Below are 19509 nucleotides of genomic sequence, written 5' to 3'. Positions count from 1 at the left end.
ACCACTCTTCAACTCTGTGGATTTATATTTCAGGACAGAAATGCATATAAACTGACTGAATTTGCTCTAGCAACTCCTTTTGTGATTAGATGTGGAAAAAGATCTTTAAGAATGGCTAGAAGATGCCATGAAATAATCAGCTAGGAACGTAAATCCAGTGTAAACATGGTCCTGTGTTGACAGAGTTTTAGAGGAAACAGCTTATAAGATAATTCATTTCTCTTCTCCCTGGAGGAGCGCTCTCTAAACACAGATGAAGTAAAAAGAATAAAAACCCAACCACAAAGAAAGTTGAGTTTGGGTTAACAAAGGAAGAGTGTGCGCCCAGGATCTATTAGTTTACACAACACCACAACTGGCACCTCTTTTCATACAAGTATTTGAAAACCACACAGAATATTGGACCAAACTGATCATTTACCACCCAAAATGCTAAATAGCATCTGTGGGGATTGGCATAACAACAAGACTGCTGTGAACAAATACAGCATCCTCTCAGACCATCAGAATGCACTGGGTATGAAGGAGCAAGTATCAACTCAGTTTTACAGGGGAGAAAATGGAAGGATATTATTAGAGCCTAATTTCAGAAATCCAGTTGCCTAAATCAGGTATAGAGCAACAGAAACCACAAAAGGTTTCTCAAATCAGCTTTACACACCTAAGTGATCAGAATCCTATAAGTTAAGGGCACTTTTACATGTGCTCCAAGGGTGGAGTTTTAATTAGAGTGGCTCTCGGAGCTCCAATTAGGCTCAGAGCTTTAATTAGGCTCTGGGAGCTGCTCTAATTAAAGTGCTTCTGTGTCTTGTGTATTAGCATCTCTGCGCTTTAAAATGGCAGTGGGGGTGCTTAAACTAAAGCCTGTTCAACGAGCTTTAGTTCAAGGTTCCTGCCACCATTTTTAAGTGTGGGGATGCTGATAGATGAGATGCAGGAGGCTGCTGGAGCACAGAAATTATCATGCTCCCGCAGACTCAATTAATCGAACCTGCTTTGCTGCACTGGAATTCCAGTGCACTGGAGCAGCACCAGCAGTTGTGTATAGGCGCCCTAAGTGACTTGTCAAAAGGTCATACAACTAGTAGGGAAGGACCACAGATCAGATCTTAACAGTGGCCTAAAAGAAAAAGAAAGAAAATATCTCACCTCTGACTCTGTTACGCTCACTGGATCCAGCCTGGGATCCAGGTTGGGATCCTCCCTGGGAGCTAGGCTGAGAGCTGGGGGTGCTGGAACTTGAGGAGCTGCCACTGCTGGTCCTCTGCAGGGGACTCTCAATGATGGGCTCTGTTCTCCTCAGGTCCGGATTGCTAAATGCACATTACAACAAAGCAGATGCTGTCATCATACTTCAGATATTTTCTGGAGAGTTGTGAGAAAGTCTGAATGACAATACAGCATCACGGCTTCAACAAATCCTTTCCAAGCTGACATGAGATGGTCAAACTTACCACAACAACTTGCAATACAAGATGACAGCAGTAGGTGTGTGCACCTTACACCCAGCTTTATGGGTAAAATTATCCAAAAAAAAGTGAGAGCCTAAATCCCATTTTCACAAGTGCTTAAGTGACACAGGAGCTTAAATCTCAGTGAAAATCAGCAAGATTTAGGCTTGATGCATCTCTACTATTCTCTACTATTCTAGCTAACAATGTTACTAACGTGAGTTAGGGTGAAGATGTGCATTACACTTAGACCATACTAAATCTGCAATGTTAAGCAGTGCTGAAGCTAGAATGTGAGCAGTTGCGCATGAAGGGTTAATACTGTTTCTTGCCTGCACACCTCTGACTTGCCAGGAGAGGCCTGGCAAATAGGAGCATATTTATGAGCAGAGATCCTGGTTTTCTCTGATTTGAAAAAATACCCAATTTTAAAATTAAAAGAACTAACCCAAAACCATTTTCCATAATCAAAATGAAACACCACGAGAGAGAGAGAGAGAGTGTGTGAGTGTGTGTGTGTGTGTGTGTGTGTGTGTAAAATAAATAAATAAAATGCTGGTTCGTTTTATGGGAAAATGTGAATTTAAGGTTACTTTTTTCACCAAAAATTGGGAATTTTTTTTTTAAATTAGAGAAAGCCAGGATCCCTGGATTTATGAGACAGGACACATGGACTCTATCCCTGTTCTGGCTGGGGGGAGGGGTTGGAAGCAGTGCATCCTGGGATGGTAGAGAACTGCAAAATGCTCATTTTACTCTCCAAGGAACACACGGAAGATACCCTAACACAACCTAGGTAGCATGGCCCAGAGTTAACCCTCGCTCCAAGTGACAGAAATTTGAGATGCTCAGAGAACATTAAGAATGATTTAACAAAGCTTTAACATGCAGATGCTTGTGTTTTAGGTGACCTTGGTGTGGTGTAAGTGTAGCGTGCATCTTCACCCTTATAATCTTATGATGGCATAGCAGATGGTAGTTTTCACACAAGTTAGCAGGATAAGCAAAACTCTTATAACATTTACCAAATCTAATAATTCAAGTGAAACCAGGTTTTAGGTGACTCAGGTTAAGAGCCCTTTTTTTTTTCCTAATATAGACAAGGACTAAGCACTTTTGCAAATTCTTTTGCTTGTCACTAATTGGCTTCCAGTAAAGCAAGAAACAAAACATCCCACCTTAGCGTTTCAGCTACTCTAGACAAATTGGTCACATTCCGTCAGCCTAGGCAGACATTTTACTGATCTTAATATTTGATTGTCATAGGAAAACCTATGCATGCCAAAGCCATGGCTGATACCATTACCCTCTTGTGCCTCTATAATTAGAAGGTCAATAACATTTGCATTCTGAACTATGGATCAGATCATCAGTTATTTGAAATCAGCAGAATTTTACTAATGTCAATGGTTCTATGCCAGTTTATATCCATTGAGAATCTGGACTCCTGTTTTTAAGAGTGAAAATGGATTTTTTTCCATTGTGCTTGAAACTGCTTCCAAGAAATATTATGCAAAACAGTTTTATCTATTTAAATGGTTAGAAGCAGCTAAAATAAGGTTCATTTGCTCTTGCCAAATTCTAACTAAAAGAATTCTTTCATTAAAAGAAATCCCTACAATTTTAGATTTATTTATTATGAATTGGTCAAAAAAATTCTGTTTAAAGAAGCTGGTCCTTGCAGTTCACAGATTAGTTACGTTTTCAGCCTCTGCTAAAGTTTGCCATATGATTGCAAATTATTTTTTTGCTGTGCACTCTCATTCTCTGATTTTCATGGTTTCATATCTCAGGCATTGCAAACTGCACAAGTTACCAACCGTATATTACTACCTCTTCCTCTGTCTTACCCTCCCTTACAAATATACACCATTTTACATTTGGAACAAAAAATGGTTTTGGTTTAAACACAGCAACCTCATTTACAGCACAAAATCCTCATTTGGCACTGCAATAAGACCCACAAACATATTCACCCAGGTTTACACAATTGATTTTTCTGCGATATTTTTGTTTATCCTTCAGAAACTTACTAAAAATGAATGGAAGCTTATTCCATTGCTTTCATTTAGGGTGCTGCATTATATAACACGTAATTTTTAACACTGGCACTGAAGAGCAATCTTCAAGTGTGTTGTTCATATATTATAAGTGACCTAGAGTAATTTAGCCAGTGGGCAGAATAGTACAACTGGCATTTATTATAAGAAGTCATATTGCCATAATTGAGTTGTTGGCATCATCGTTTGGATACTGAGAAGGATGAATATTAGAAAGTATTTCTGCCCAGCATACCTTGTGTTTATATGGTGAGTTACATGTAAAGTTAAGATGACTGCAGAAAGAACATGCTTTCTGAGCATAGCAACTTCCCATGTTTGCTAAGGATAGCAAATAAGGAAAGAATATTTAATACAAAATTAAAATTTATACAAGGGAGGAATCCGTAATATAAAGGTAGATGGATAAAGAAAAGTAAGAAGAGAAGACACATTGGTGCTACTGTGATTGACCAGTTGTTGGTCTACAGAATACATGGTTTAGCTGGGGCTTCCTTGGCTAAGGGGCTAGTCAAGAAATGTCTTTTTAAATTGAAGCAAGAGATGCAATTATCTGTATTGACTATAACCAATACCTCAAATATGTTTCAAAAGCGAGATGCTATTACTGGAATTAAACAGTCCAAAACTAGCATTATTATTATTATTATTTCTCTCTCATATCATAATTACACTTATGGAAATGTCATTGCTTTTACAGGAGTTGCTTTATACTGCCATTCATACATGGCATGAGATTCTGTGCTAGAGAACTGATGATGATTTAGTTATGGATGACAGGTAATAGAGATGAATAAATGTCCATGACAGGGACATAAAGCCTTTCCATTCAGAAAAAAAAGCTTTTTTTAATATATATATATATCATAACACCCATAGCACTTATTTCAAGATGAGCCTGGTACACTCTCTGTAGTGCTACTTCTGTGTAATTTAGACATTAGACTGGAAAAATGGTTTATACTGAAAGTCATTATTAATTTAGCTGAGAAAATCCTATGTCATTTGAAGCCTTTGACCTTACCATAAAGGACAAAGTGAAAGAAAGAAAACCTTCAAACATTTCCACAAAGAAAGTTATATAGAATACACACATTTATCCTAAGATTTAAGCTGGCATTTCATTTGATAACATCTGTAGTTCTGTTCACAACACTATCACAGTCTGCAGATCAAATACTAGCTCTCACAAGCCTAAGCTCCATCTTTTTCCTTCAATTGTGAACGAGCCTGCTGTATTTTATATTACTTTTAAAATGGTCCATCTGCAACATGTTCTGCCAGCGCACAGGGGGAAAGAAGAGATGATAGTACAGCAAGGGCAGCCATTGGGGTGCAATTAGTAGGTCAGGCTCTTTCCCAGGAGTAGTATAGTTAATTGTTCTCTAATGTCCACAGTACATGGTAGCCAGAAGTACATGCTGCTCCTATAAGACTTATTCTACATCCACTGACATGAAGGACATTTTTTCCTTCACTTGAATTTAAATATGATCTAACTTTCTGAGCAGCAGGGAAGTTGTCGCATCACACTTCCCCCTGGCACCACTCATGGAATTCTTTGGGTAGCAGGAATACTGCAACACATCAGCTGCCATCCCTGCTCCCCACTCACATTGCTGCTCCAGCCAGGATTTGGCCTCCAGAGGCATTTATACATGTGCTCCAGGAGTGGAGTGGGGGGAGAGGAGGGAGGAAGAAGGCACTGTTTTAATTAGAGTGGCTCCAAGAGCCACTCTAATTAAAGCACCCAGAGCATCTTGTGCATCAGTGTCCCCACACTTAAAAATGGTGGTGGGATGTGCTTGAACTAAAGCTCGTTTAATGAGCATTAGTTCAAGCACCCCACCACCATTTTTAAGTGGGGGGATGCAGATACATGATATGCTAGAGTGCTGTAATTACCACACTCCAGCAGACTTGATTAACTGAACCTGCTCCAATGCATGTCATTAGTAGTTGCAGCATGTCAGAGCCTCACTGCTCACGTATAGGCAAGCTAGTGTGCTAAGGAGCAGGAAGGAGCTGAGAGGACCTAACCTTGATTCTGCTAAAGTTAATGGCCAAACTCCTATTTGTTTCAATACAGAATTGAAGACCCTTCTAACTTCCTGGAAAGTTTAAAAACTCAGAAATTTCAGCTCACTAGGCAATTTGCACAAACAGCATGAGGCACATGGAGTCCAAACATTCACAGCCTTCAGTGCTAATACTGAGAAAAAAAAATTCTAATTAGTACAAACCGACTGTTTCCTAGGTCTAGGAAAGCAGTCCAGGTGGAAAGCAATTGTAATTTATCAGTTACAATATGATGAGAAAAAATAAAGCACTTAAAAAAAATACATGTTTTTTTCTTGTGTTATCAGAAATAAAGATTCAGCTACATCTGCACTACAGTTCCAAATCTGGCAGGAGAATGGGTAGGCATAGATGAGTTAGCTTTAGTTAACACTAGTGGTAGTGAAAGTGCTGTAGCACAGGTGTCTATATACAGGCGCGTCACAACTTATGCAGGGGTTAGGTTCCAAGGTCATCGCGTAAGGTGAAAATCGCGCATAGTCAAATCACCAGCGATTTGACTACCGGCGACTGCCTCTGCCTCCAAAACCTCCCACTGCCGCCGCGGAGCCGTGCTTGAAGCTGGCAGCTGCGCAGCGCGGGGTGGTGGGGGGGATGGCTGCATGCCTCCGGGCTACCCCCATGCTGCCAAAACCTCCCGCTGTCGCCGCAAACTGAAGCTCCACCCCCCCCTCCCACCTCTGTAAAGTTGAATTCACACAAGTTAAACATGCGTATGATGCGATTGTACTGTAGGCTGTACCTACCCACCCGATAGCTTGGGACTTAACTCACTGGCTGAATCCTCTACCACTGTGGTTTTCCTGTCACTGGTACTCATCAAACTAGTACAAGGTGCTGCAATCACACCTCTGGATTCCAGTATAGATGCAACCTACAGGTTGTATAGTGGAAAATGTACCATTATTTTGCCCTTAGCAGAATCAATTACTATGATGCTTGTTTTTCCATGATCAGACTCCTTGTTCCTCACTCCCTACCCGAAGTGGTAAACAGATGGCTGTAAAAGGAACCTCATGCAAACCTCCATGAACAACACATTTTCCATGAACTACAGGTGACTCTAGATCATGGCCCAATGTTTGCCCTCCACTTGGACGTCTTGAAAACTGGCATACCAGGAATTAAAATGTAAGAGTAAGTGAAATTTTGCTCTCATTCTATACCTTGCTCTGATCGGTTGTGATCCTAGTCTAGTTCCCAATGCACTGCCATTTCCAGGAGAGTTCTTTCTAGCTAGAGCAGGGGATATGGAAGTTGTTCGTTGAGGCACCTGAAAGAAAAATCAACACAGTCAAAGCTATTAAGACTAGACAATTAAACCTGGCTCTTCTCTTCTAATATTCGGGGAGATCAGGTTTCAGCAGGCTTTCTGATTTGATGTGCAATTAATTTCCCACGGAGAGAGAAGAAATATTTATAGTGGTTATGAAACACAGAATTCTTGGCACCTACTGTGCATCATAGAAATATGAGATAAATGCCTCAGTGGGTCTTTATTTCATCTTTTGCAAGGTATGGCTGCTCCTGAAGGCAGAGAGCTTCATGGAATCGAAAAAAATGTATCCATTAATATCAAGCACGGAGATTTATCAAACATGGATTGCATAAGCTCCAAATTTCACAAAAACCCACATCTAAGCCAGAATGGTTGTTTTAACTTTGGCAAGGCTAAACTCCGGACTAGTCAGAAAGGTCATTTCAGCAGCCATTAAAAAGAAGAGTTCATGCAAAATTAAGTTATGCTGTGACAATATAAATGCAGTGCAATACAATACAATGCAGTGGTTATAGACAAGGGTTGGGAAGAGGAGGCCACAGGGTGGAATCCAGGCAGAGGCTTAATTCCCTTGATCAAATGTCTTGAATTTTCTGTGCTTCAGTCACTGAAGCCGTATAATGGCTGAAAGCCAGACCTCACAGAAACCCAGATGTTCAGCCAGGATTGTTCACCTTATCGTAATCAAAAACCTAAAAACACCTCCTGCAAGCCCTTACTTGTTACAAAACATTAACTCAGGAACTTTCTCTACAAGGCCAGAAAATATGACACTGATTTATCCCACTGCATTTAGAGATTCAATGCACTGTGCAGAAAGTTATGCAATACCTAGACCCCTTGGAAAGAGCTAAGAATGATTCTTACCTGTGGAACTGCCTGCTGCAAGATGGCATGAAGGCCAAAAATTATTATTACTATTATTTTATTTTTTTTTAGGTAACAATGAGAATATTCATAGTTGTATTAGGGAGGCTAAAATAATTTGGAACAGAGACAAGGAGAACATCACATCCATAGGCATACCTAGGAAACAACTGTTCTGGTTAAAAACAAAATTCCCATATGGATATATTACTTCGTCATTGTCTTTAATGAAATATCTTTCACCTTCCTCTGAAGCATCTGGTTCTGGTACAAATATGGTATGACAATTCCTATGGTTCTGCAGTATGTTTGAGTGTAAATCCCAACTGTGACTTTATTGATGTGAGCCAGAATTTTCACAATAATTATCGATCATATTAATTTATAACAGGTCCATTGCCATTCCAGATGTAATCTACTGATCTAAATGATATTTTCCCCACATTTGGAAACATATACTCTATGCACAACTGAAATGACCAACCAATTTTCTTTGAAGAACCAGAAACTGTGGTGTTACCAGCTTGAATATTACTGTACTCAGTTCTACAGTCACAGTGAGGAAAATGCCTGAATCAGGAAAAGCACTGTGCATTCTTGTTGTTTTCTGAAATTAGACACCTATTTGGATCTCCAATGGACTTTCAAATTCAGCACTAAGAGTTTGGGACTCAGAACACCCAGCTACTGGTTCTTTGGGGTCCAACAGCAGAAGCATCCTTGCTGAATGTGTCACAAGTGAGAAGCTTTCTTTGCATGAACTAGATTGTTATGTGCCCCAGATTAATTAGGCTGTAGCAGACTGTAACCAGTTTCCTGAATTTCACCAAGAAATAAAATTGTGGCTGGTGGGGCAGTTATGTTGCCCACAGGTGTAACGTGCTTGCAATGTAATGTAATTGTTGAGTTTGCCTTGTCTAAATGCAGAAAGCCACCGTTCTGAGCAACCTGCAAATGAAATATCTGAGTGGCTCTCAAGACTGACTTCTGACGGAAAGGAACATAAATGAAAAGGAACTTTTGAAAGCACTGCCATTATCTGGGAATTCAGGAATGGTAACAAATCTAGTAAGACACCAATTGCCCAGCACTTTGACGACAGGCAGACATCAGCTGAAGGTACAGACACAGCTCCTGTCTATCCTCAAACATCCCCCTCTTATCTGGATTGAGCCTATATCCACTAACTTTCATGCATGTCATTATCTCCAGGATATACTAAGAGAGAAACACTACGAGATGAAGGAGATGGTTCTGTCCAGGCTCCACGAGAAGAAATGAGTACCAACAGCATATTAAATAAAGGGCTCTATTACTTATCTCACAAGCTCTCATAGTATCTTCATGTACACATTGAATAGGGTGTGAACTGCAGAAATTGCCATAAAACCCTGTAAGCAAGACCCCTTGGAGATGAGCAACTGCTTAACATAACACTCTGATAGTCAATTGAAAGACATTAATAACACCAGCTCAAAACAGTTCTTACCCAACCCTGTCAGATACTCTAAACAGATCAGTAGGATCTCCTAGCAGAACACTGAAGAATACTGATAAGATGTCTCTAGTCATCCTATCATCGTCTATATTCCTGGGTAGATCATCTAACTGCCCTTTGCCTAGATCTGAATCTCTATTGCCTAGATTCCCAAAATCCTGGCAGGTAGCAGTTGTTACCAGAGCGGTCCTGCTCTCAACTTCAGAACAGCACAGCTCAGGAATGGAAGGCTAGAGGCAACATGGGAACTATTCAAGGTATTTGCATTTCTCTGAACAGGGGTTGTATCACGCCATACTAAAAGATTGCAGTCAGCTTGTTCTCCCCTTCAGGTATGCTCTCATGTATCCTAATCACAATACAGTAACCAAAAATGTAAGTAATATCGAATGCTGAGGCAACATGTCACTATGAGTTCTACTATGAGTGCCTTGCCCAAGTGGCTGATGTTTTGTTTTCAGATTCAAACTGCTTATTTGCTAAAGCATGGCAAAACTCCATCTAAATCATGGAAAAATACTGTTCACTGCACTGTCACAATCAATTTGCGGAACTTTTTTTCTTCATAAATATGCTCCTGGGCTGAGAGCTTGTTCAGTCTAAGGGAAATCTTAACAGCAAAGTTATAATTCATCCCCCAAAAAGGTGTATAAACAATACGATTGAAATACTGTACCAGAAGAGTCTTAATTAAAGAAGGTCTGCCAGCAGCTGCCATAATATCAATGAAAGAATAAAGCTGCTGGAGCCTTTACAAGTCTTCCATTAGGTATTGATTATGACTGCAGGCAGGATACTAACCTAGAATGACCAGTCTTATTGAGTATGACAAATTTTATGTTGCTAATAATTCAATTTAAGTAGAAAGTATTTTTCCCCCCCTCAGGAAGGGAGACATTGATTTGTTTTGGATTCAAATCAGGCTCGAGAACTTTCTTTGCTATTTATCACAAGGCAATATTATTTAGTGGTGGTGTGCATGTGCCAGAGATTTGCTAACAGCATCTACTCAGCAACTTGTACTAAAATGTCAACCTAATGCATCTCCTAGGCTTGCCTATATGAACACCGCTGCCAGCAGGGGTCAAACCTGAAAACTGCTGACCAGCTGCGAGCAGCTAGGATCCTTTTTGATGATCATCTTCTGAGAGCTTCAAAGGATCAGCCCCTGAGTGTAAAAGGATGTGAACTCCACCAACTAAGAAAGAAGCCCCAGAGTTCCACCCTCTGCCCCGCAGCACTGAGCAGTGCTGAGGTGCCATGGGGGGCTAGCTCTGAGATGGCTTCTTTCTAGCTCTGAAAGTTAGGAGCGAGACAAATGTTACCTTTGGTGGAATGTCTTCCTCCTGTCGTAACCAAGAACTTCGGTCAAACTTTTCAACACGAGGGGGGAGAGGAGGGTTTTCTGAGGTGGGGTCCGAGTTCTGCCTTGGCATCTCAGTGCGGTGAGAGGTCACCGTCAGAGCCTCCTGAAACCCAGCCATCCCCTTTGCAGGCTGTTCATGCAGTGACTGAGAGCCAGACAAGGAGCTTCCTTGGGATTTCACAGTGACCAGATGTGGAATCTAAGCACCAAGTCAAAACAAAACTATCAGTACAAAATGAAAAAAAAAAGTTTTAAAAAAGTCAATTAATAGGTCAAATCCATTGAAAAAAGAGCCCTAGGGTTTGAGATCAGCACTGCCTGTTGGTTTCAGGAACTTCTGACTTACAGAGGTTTTTTTGTTTGCCTGTTTGGCATGAACTGCTATGTTAGAGGAATGGTAAGGTTGCATAGTTCAGCACTTTAAAGACAGGAAATGCCAAAGTTAGGACTGCACATAAAAGCTGACTCTGGCAACTTATGCTTATGCACTTAGTATTTTCAAATATTGTAACATATACTTGTGTTGCTTATGAAAGCTTAACCTTGGTATTCCTTGACTTTTACCTTCTTTACCATGCAACTTTAATACGCCGTAACCAGCGTTTTAGATGGAGTTTCTTAGGTATGTAAAAATAATTAAAGATAAAGAGATGGAAAAAATAAATCAAAGGAAACCGCTTCAGTTTCCAAGCAGTCTGAGACTGATGTCTTAAAAAAAAAATAAATAGCAATGATGATGTGAATTTCCACAATCCAGCTATTTAGCCAGAAAGCAGCCTATCCCATAGACCTGTGGGAGAAAGAAGCTCTGGAGTTGGGAAGACACCGAGGATCATCTGAGAACTCCTAAAATGCAACAGTTCAGATCTCTTTCTCATGAACCTTGTGTAGACAGAGACAGCCCTCATAAGCTCATTTGTGCTTTACAAGATCAGAAGAGAGTTCAGCAAAGGCTCCTTTGATGTAACATAGACTCGGACTTTTTTTTTTAATATCGGGGTGAACATGGAATTTATATGCATATATGTGTGCAAGTCTATAAACACATGGTCACATACTCGTATACTACTCCTCATGGTTAAACCGATCAGTCTGTCATCAGCATCTTAGTACATGAAAAAAATCTACATTTTAAATTGGTTGAAAGAGAACATCAGGTTGTTTCCAAAAAATCATAATAACCTGAAATTGTTAAAGGGACAAAGCATAATTCAATTTTGGCAGGCACAAAGGTGAATGTGAAATGGGATTTTATTAATTTTGACTCCAACTAAAAACAGTAAGAGATGGATACTGAAGAGTCATATTCTGTCCCACGGATTTCATTAGCTAGTTAAAGTTCAGGTTCTGTTACATGGATATAACTAAAGAGACAAGAGGATGCATATGCCACGTATGGACAGAATTCGTCATCTGGGTATCCTTCTGTAGAGCTGGGGTAAAGACTTTGTATCCAATATTGGCTTCAGATATACAAGGAGCTGTGTTTGCACTTCTGATAGCAGAACAGTCCCTATCTCAACACTCTTACTACATTTTGTGGCAGTGTGCTTTTGTAACTTGTGGCTGGCATTAGCTTTTAAAGTGGTGATTGCCCACATATTCCTATCCTAATTCCACTAATTCCCTTTCCAGATGCATGTTCATGTATTTGTGATGATGCATTGATGTTAATCAAATGTAAAAGCAAATCTTCATGAAAAGAGTACAAAAGAAAAAAAAAAAAAAAAAAAAAGAAAACAAGAAAACTCTATAAACCAATGACCCTTAAACTCAAGCCAGACTTGGTCCACAATACAAGACCCTCTGACTTTAATTCTTTGTATAAAGGGTTCCCAGAAGAAACCGAGGGATTGTCATACTGGACCAAACCAATGGTTCATCAACTTTACTTCAACAACAGACAACACCTGATGCTTCAAAGAAAGACCCAGACCACCATAATGTATCCTACAATCTTAGGTTATACTGGGAGGGGAGGAAAAAAGAGTATAACAATACTGTCCTCAATTCATAATCATACCACAAAGCACTTACAAGATCCCTAATCCTTGTAATAGTATTCCATGTAGTATACATGCAGATGTTGCCTTTCTTTACAAGCACATTTAGAACTGAAAATTGTGTATTAAAATTGTATTTTGTTATGATCCACAATTGTTGTGGCTATCTTACCAGACCAACCAGCCTCTTGGTTCCTGTAATTAAACTCGCTGGCACCTAGAGTTAAAGCATCATACCTGCGGATCCACTGGTCTGAGCATGGGTGGTGTCCGAGCTGGCTGTACCCCACTAATGCTAAACGACTCTGAACGAGGAGGCAGGTTTGGATCAGATATCCTGTTAGCCACTTTGTGAGGCATGGCAGGGGAGCTCTGCCGGTTAAGTCGGGAACGTTCCTCTACCTGTGGTAACAAAGGAGTAAAAAATTAAACACAAGTCACCTTATTGCCTTTCCAGGGCATACTCTAAGCACTTGTATAGCCATTTTTCTTAATTTCCAATCAACACATTTTATGCACTTTTCTACACCCCAGAACCAAATGATTCATTAATTAATTCTAAGCAGCATACTGGGGTAAACTTAAAGAAGAAAGTGCTTCTATGAATGCAGATGAATGGAAGTGGTAATTTTGGAGCTGTAGACCCACCTATTTAAATAAAAGAAGCCTGGGAGTGGGGATGATGAAGCTGGAAGCTGCCTAGTTCCTCAGTGGGTTACACTAAATGAGACCCAGCAGGAAACTATAGACAGAAACCAGCACTGCAGCTGAGGTAGAAATAAAAATGTAAAGAAACACAACACAGAGTGGGAGGGTGAGAAAGAGGTAGGAAAGAAAAGGTCCAAATAACAAAGCTAACTTTGCAGGGTGAGCACACTTCTAACCTTTCTAGATAGGATTTATTTTGAATATGACATTCTCTTCCATACCTTGGATCTGATCAGTTGACTCCTTTCCACTTCCTACTGCCTCTGCCACTTCTTCTGGAGGTACCATCTCCTTGCTGATACCTTCCTTCCAATGGAATGGATCTTCTACATCTCTGCTACTTTTCCTGTCTTACCTATTTTCTCTCTTCTTCCTCTACCCTGCTCCAATCTTCCCCATCTTTCCATTTTTCTCTCCGTCTTATTTAATGTTTCAATCTTCTTTCCCTTCTCTTTCTAGACTCCTTCCCTCTCTGCAGCCTACCTATTAGATCTCATTTGCTTCCTGCAACATAAATGGAGCATCAAGTAAGCTGTTGGATCAACAGTCAGGGTCAGAGGAGAAAGCCTGAAGTAGATGAGGGGTAAAAAGGAGACCTAAAAAGAAGTACTTCATACTGGCTCATTTTCCTTGCTGGACAGAAGAGCTTAGAGCAACTACTGTGCCACCAATGAAACACCATGGATGCCTTCTGGATAAGCACCCATGTTCTGAAGGGCCCCCTAATCTGAGATCACATCCTTATTAATCTTCACTGTCTGAGGCCAGAGGGGCTGTGCCAGGTTTTCCCCGGCACAGACTTTGCCCCTATTAATATGGATGCGTTCCCCACTATAAAAGTTCAATTGTTATCTTAATAGTGTCAAGGGTATGTTGTATCCAAATGCCTACTGCCTCTCCAAAGCCTAAACTGAACTGTTTTCTTCGAATGCCTCTAAATGCAGTTCAGTGTTAGTTTCTTAACCCATATCCAAGGCGTCCATTTTTGTTTCATTGGGCATTTGAAATACATTAGTATTATTTGAACAAAACCTCCAAAATGGCTATACAAGTTGGCTTTGAAAGCAGTTCCCCAGCCCTGCCAAGCTTATCGCAGGCATAACTTGGTATTGCTCCAAGAGATTATAGCTAAAGAAAAGATTATATATTTTTTGCAACATGTTATATAGCACTGATCATCTGACTTGTGCTTGCAAAATCTGAGATCATAAATTGATCATAATCACCAGGAAATCTTTTAATGGTAGCTCCAGCCTCTGAAAGAATAGAAAGCCCCACGAAAATAGTAAAAGGCAACTGAAAACAAAGTCATGCAAATATAGAAAAAACCCATATCCTTTAAATATAGTAGGCTACCATATGGAGTGTGGAATCCAAAAGATCAGGCAGATAGTACAGTAAATGCATTTTTAAGAAACCAAAAGACAACTTATATTTTGCACATATAACCTGTCCTTTTCAATCTGAAAGGGAAAAAACCAAAGCTTCAAGGAAACATTGCCAGCTGCAAGAGGGTGTGTCCAGAAGATGCCATCTGTAAAAAAGCTTTAGGAGTTCAAAGCCCCGTGCTAACAATCAGCAGTGCATTCCCATGGACAGGAGTGCCCTTACGTCTAGCCATGAGCAACCAAGGGAGAGCTTTAGCTATATTTGAAAAAAAAAAGCAATGAACATGGCAGCAAGAAGGTCATTTATTTTGATCTAGAAAGAATGATTCTATAATCTGCTTATGTATTGTGCACAAAAGGTGATTTACTAATACAGATGTTAAAGCAAAGCCAATTACTTCCAGCTAATCCAGGTGCAAATAGAGAAGCGTCAGGAAACACAGACAAACACTCAGTGGAAGTGTTACTGAAATCTGGTTGTACAGCATACTGTGGACAACAGTACCCACACAACATATATTTGTATAACTATGACTGTATATAGCTGCTGTCCGTCTTTCATGTGAACTGTGGCCTGCATAAACTGATGTTAGAGATCAGCTTCTAAAACAATAAAAATTGCATGCATCTATGTGGAAGGAACAGCAACTTTTTCAAGTAAGAAAGGCAGCATAAAATGTTTAGAAGCTCCAATGTATTGCAAAAACTACTCTTCGAAGCTAATCTTTCAGACAAGTGAGTAAGGCTGCTTGTACACGCCACAGGTCAGTTTAGTTCTCTCTAAATTGAAATGGTGGGTTTTTAAAAACACCACTTCAATTTAGAGAGAATTAAACTGAACTAAACTCCTGTGGCTTGTACACAAGGGTGGAGGCCCGATCCTTACCTGTCTCTTCGGCAGCAGAGGGGGTGTGGGGGGTGGAGGGGCGAGCTGCCGGCAAGCCAAGTGGTCCCTGAGCTGCATGGGGACCCCCCAGGCGGCACCCAGCCCAGGAGGTCCTGGGGGGCGCTGCAGCCGCAGAAGGAAGCACCAACCCCCCACTGCAGCCATGGAGGGAAACACTGGGCCCCTGCACAGCTCAGGCAGACAGGCAGGCTCCGGGGAAAAAAAAAAAAGGGGGAAAGAAAGAAAGAAAAGAAAATCAAGCTCGCCACTTTATTTTTCCTTCAGTGGAGCCCGCCTGCACAGGCTGCCGCTGGGTCCCACAGCCCCTGGGCTACACATGGGGCTACATGGGGCCCACCAAGCCTCAAGCACATCAGCTTCCAGCGCCCCGTGCGTGGTTGCACTTTGTTAGGTAGCAAACTAAAACATCTTGGAGATGTTTTACCTTGCTACGTACTAAAGTCATTTAAAGCGGAATACGCTGCCAAGTGTGGAAACAGCAATGCCATTACAGCGGAGCAAAAGGGCATTTAAGTTGTTTTAAAGGCCAATTCTGTGGCATGTACAAAGGCCCTAAGAGACAATAAAGGAACAAACCCAATGTGGGGGGGAAAGAAGGAAGCGAAAGGCTATGTCCTTTGGGGATTTTCTCTGCTCAGAAAGTAAAGCCCTAAAAGGATTTAAAAGGACGTTTCTAAGGTAATGAATGACTATCTAATCTCAGTGTCCAAACAGTGCAAATAAACTCTCCCACTTAGAGGTGCATTGTGCATAATATATCAGTGGCTGTTTGGAGATCAGTTCATCAACTTCTACAAGAGAGTTAGCAGGGTATACAAAGCAGGAAGTAGAGCTGAGAGAGAAATAGCATTTCTTTTGAATAAGTATGTATATCTGCATAAATACTGGGATACAGGCCAGTCAACAACAAGCCTATTTCAATCTGTCATAAAGGAGTTCCAGTAAATCCACCTATTATTCAAGCCTCAGCACTAACTACAGCCGCCAAGAACGATGAAACTGGAGAGTTCTCCAGCCAACTTTGGGAGCTTGTTGACAGTGCCGAGCCATAATGCATAGCTGATTATAGAGGATCTCACAGCCCATGTGAAGGAGGAAGGAGGTGGCTGGGGGATGAAAGAGGGAGCTATGGACGAGGAGAGAGACCAGGATACATCTCCCTCTGCCTACAAGCAGCTCTTTACAAAACACTTTGCTTCTACAACGTATCAGAAGAGGCATTTTTGGACTCCCCAGTTCAGATCCTCAGGAATCCTATTCGATTATCTCATTAAAGAGAGGGGGAAAAGTGCTCACAATGCAAGTCTCCAGGAACCTAATATCCGTCCAATTCACTGGCCTTTTCTTACATAATTCAAGTTTCTTAATATCCCCTCAAAAAGCTGCTTCCCTGGCAGCAGCATCCCAGAGAGATGGAAAGTGGAAGCTTGATGCATTATTTAAGTGAAAAGGAACAACCAAAGGGAGGTGGACTGAGGGAGGAACTAAAATGTGAGTCTGATATTGCAAAGACTGGTATTTACAGTGACACACAGCTGCAGTGGAAATCATGAACCCTAAGAGAAGTATAAATATATGTAAAAGCACTATAAAGGCCAGTTTCTGCTGATCTGGACTCCCTCAGGAACAACTGAATTGAGTCCTCCAATGCAGGACCAAAGATTTAGCATGCGGCCACCTTTCCCACTCTCCTGAATATTTGTGCAAATTTTTCTACTACATGATCAAGCTCAGGGCTTGTCTTACATGCAGTCAGTTCAATTAGGTTGAGTAGGAGCAGTCACACTGCAAAACATCACTCCAGATGCACAGAGTGGTTAGATGAGCAGCACACAGTAACTGCTCCCTCAAGGCATTAGTAGCCCGAGCACCAGGAGCTTTTGATCCATTCCCTAATAGATCCAGTTAGGTTTAGCGTAAAACACCACTTAATCTGTGGGGCAGTTAAGAGCCTAGGAAATGCTCTAGTCAGGGTTGTGACACAAGGGTGTTTCAGGTGACTCTGGCACACGAGCAGGAAGTTGCACCAGCAAGCTGGGATAAAAAGGCTTTAAATACATGAGTGAGGAGTATGAAAGAACTACCCGGGAAGCAGAAACTGGGGAGAACTCTGTGTCGATAATATAGCAAATTTAAATGTACACATCCCAGAATGCACAGTGTTAAACCAAGTGATTGTGCATGCTGATAAGAAAGGGGTAAAGTGGTTCCATGATGCACTGAGATACAGCAGTTTTGAGCTGCGATTCCGAAGTTCAAATTTACTCTTCTTCTCCCGATTTGGGAGGGTTGTGGATAGCAGGGAGTTCAGTTCAATAGCGAACTCTGCTAACACTGGACACCTTTGGGATCTTCTATGCTGTAACAGCAACTGGCACAAGAAGGTGATTATGCTGGGGTAAAATAGGATATCATAACAGCGGGTAGTTACCCAATTCAGACCCTGTGTGTAAGCTGTATTTTGGATGCTGTACGGGGTTCCTGTAAAGAACAGCTGTTGTGTCAAGCCTACACTCCTGAACATCCACATTCTTGTCCCATCTGTTATTTGCTTTGTACTTCTTCAGGCCTCTATTTACAGCAGAAATTTTATTTTCTGAGTCTTTTATTAGATTTTTTTTTATACCTACTGCGCTATAAGTGTTATAAACACCACCAAGGAACATACCATATGGCATTTAGAAGCGTTTTATACCAGTGCCTAAAAACAGTTATCACCCCACTTATAAAAACGCTGTGAAAATGATCAAAAAAGTGGATAAGAGCCTGGCTGTGATAATATCGCCCCAAACATATTAAACCTACTGCTCTTAACCCAAGAATAATTATGGAGAAAGCATGACAGGAAATCATGAAGAAACAAGGAGTTAAAGTTGGTATTTAACTTATCACATGAAAGAAGCAGTTTAGTGTGTCACACAATTTCTACCATGTCCAAAAGCCAACAGGCACAAAAAAAAAGGGCATCTGTCAGCATGCAACAGAATGGGCGCCAGGGGAAAAACAGAACAAAAAAACCTGTGAGCACTAGTGATGCAAGGTACCAGAGGAACAAATAGCATGAGACAGCAAATAGCACATGCTGTATGCCTTGCAGGTATAGTTAAGAAGTGAACCTCTCCACTTTGTGTACCTATAGAAAATGAAAAGACTTAGACCACTTGCAACTAGACTGAATCATCCATTATCATATTATGCACCCTACAACAGTAGATCTTAAGGAAGCAAGTAGCTTAGTGCTTCCAGTAAGTTTGGGTGGCCCAAACTATCTCTTAAATACAAAATGAGGGGAGGTACTAGTGAAAATTCTCTAGATATTGGTATCTATATCTATAATTTATATCTAAGTTTTGCTGCCTATGTATGTGCATGGATATTCTCTAAAGTAATAAGTCATGTCTTCCAATACATCAGATGCATCTCATATTCTGTAGGTTAGTCATTTTTCTCCCTTTTGTTAGAAAATTGACCTTATCATAGGGGCAAATTAGTGATTAAAAATACATGAAATGTGGAAACGTTAAACGCAAGAGTAAATCACCATTTTCCTGCAGCGTGCAAGTCAGCAGGAGACTGAGGGGCAGATTCTGCTGCTTTTACTCACATAATGCACTTGCTTATGTGCTAGAACATGGGGTGACTTACAAAAAAAGCTACTACTCAAAAAACAACCCCACATCCCCTGCAAAAACCACGCTCACCGGCTCTGGCAGCAGCCAGCAGGGCTCTGGGGCCACGTGGCAGAGCCTGGCAGTTAAAAATAACAAAAAGCCCCGTGTGCCCCGCCCCCCCGGCACCCGAGCAGCAGCTGTCACATCGCGTGGGTGCAGCACAGCTTGGCAAGGTGCTGCGCGCTGTCCGGGAGCTGGGATGGCTCCAGGTACTGCTCAGTCCCAGCTCCCA

The 19509-nt window shown here is 41.1% G+C and overlaps 1 protein-coding gene across 7 annotated transcripts in view; it reads right to left on the bottom strand.

The window, feature by feature from the left end:
- The window catches only part of TNIK (TRAF2 and NCK interacting kinase), a 326733-nt gene that overhangs the window by 45116 nt on the left and 262108 nt on the right, over window positions 1–19509 (bottom strand). For all 7 annotated transcript variants that reach the window (XM_025201756.1, XM_025201754.1, XM_025201757.1 and 4 more), the window contains 4 exons: window positions 12841–13005; window positions 10560–10799; window positions 6757–6863; window positions 1150–1313 (listed from right to left, as the gene is read on the bottom strand). In XM_025201756.1, the coding sequence (XP_025057541.1) occupies window positions 1150–1313; window positions 6757–6863; window positions 10560–10799; window positions 12841–13005 (676 nt within the window). The remainder of the gene's footprint in view (window positions 1–1149; window positions 1314–6756; window positions 6864–10559; window positions 10800–12840; window positions 13006–19509) is intronic.

Source organism: Alligator sinensis, unplaced genomic scaffold (genome assembly GCF_000455745.1).
Source record: "Alligator sinensis unplaced genomic scaffold, ASM45574v1 scaffold379_1, whole genome shotgun sequence".
Classification (NCBI taxonomy): Eukaryota; Metazoa; Chordata; order Crocodylia; family Alligatoridae; genus Alligator; species Alligator sinensis.
Note: the sequence above shows the minus strand (reverse complement) of the source record. Positions and strands in the feature narration are given on the sequence as shown.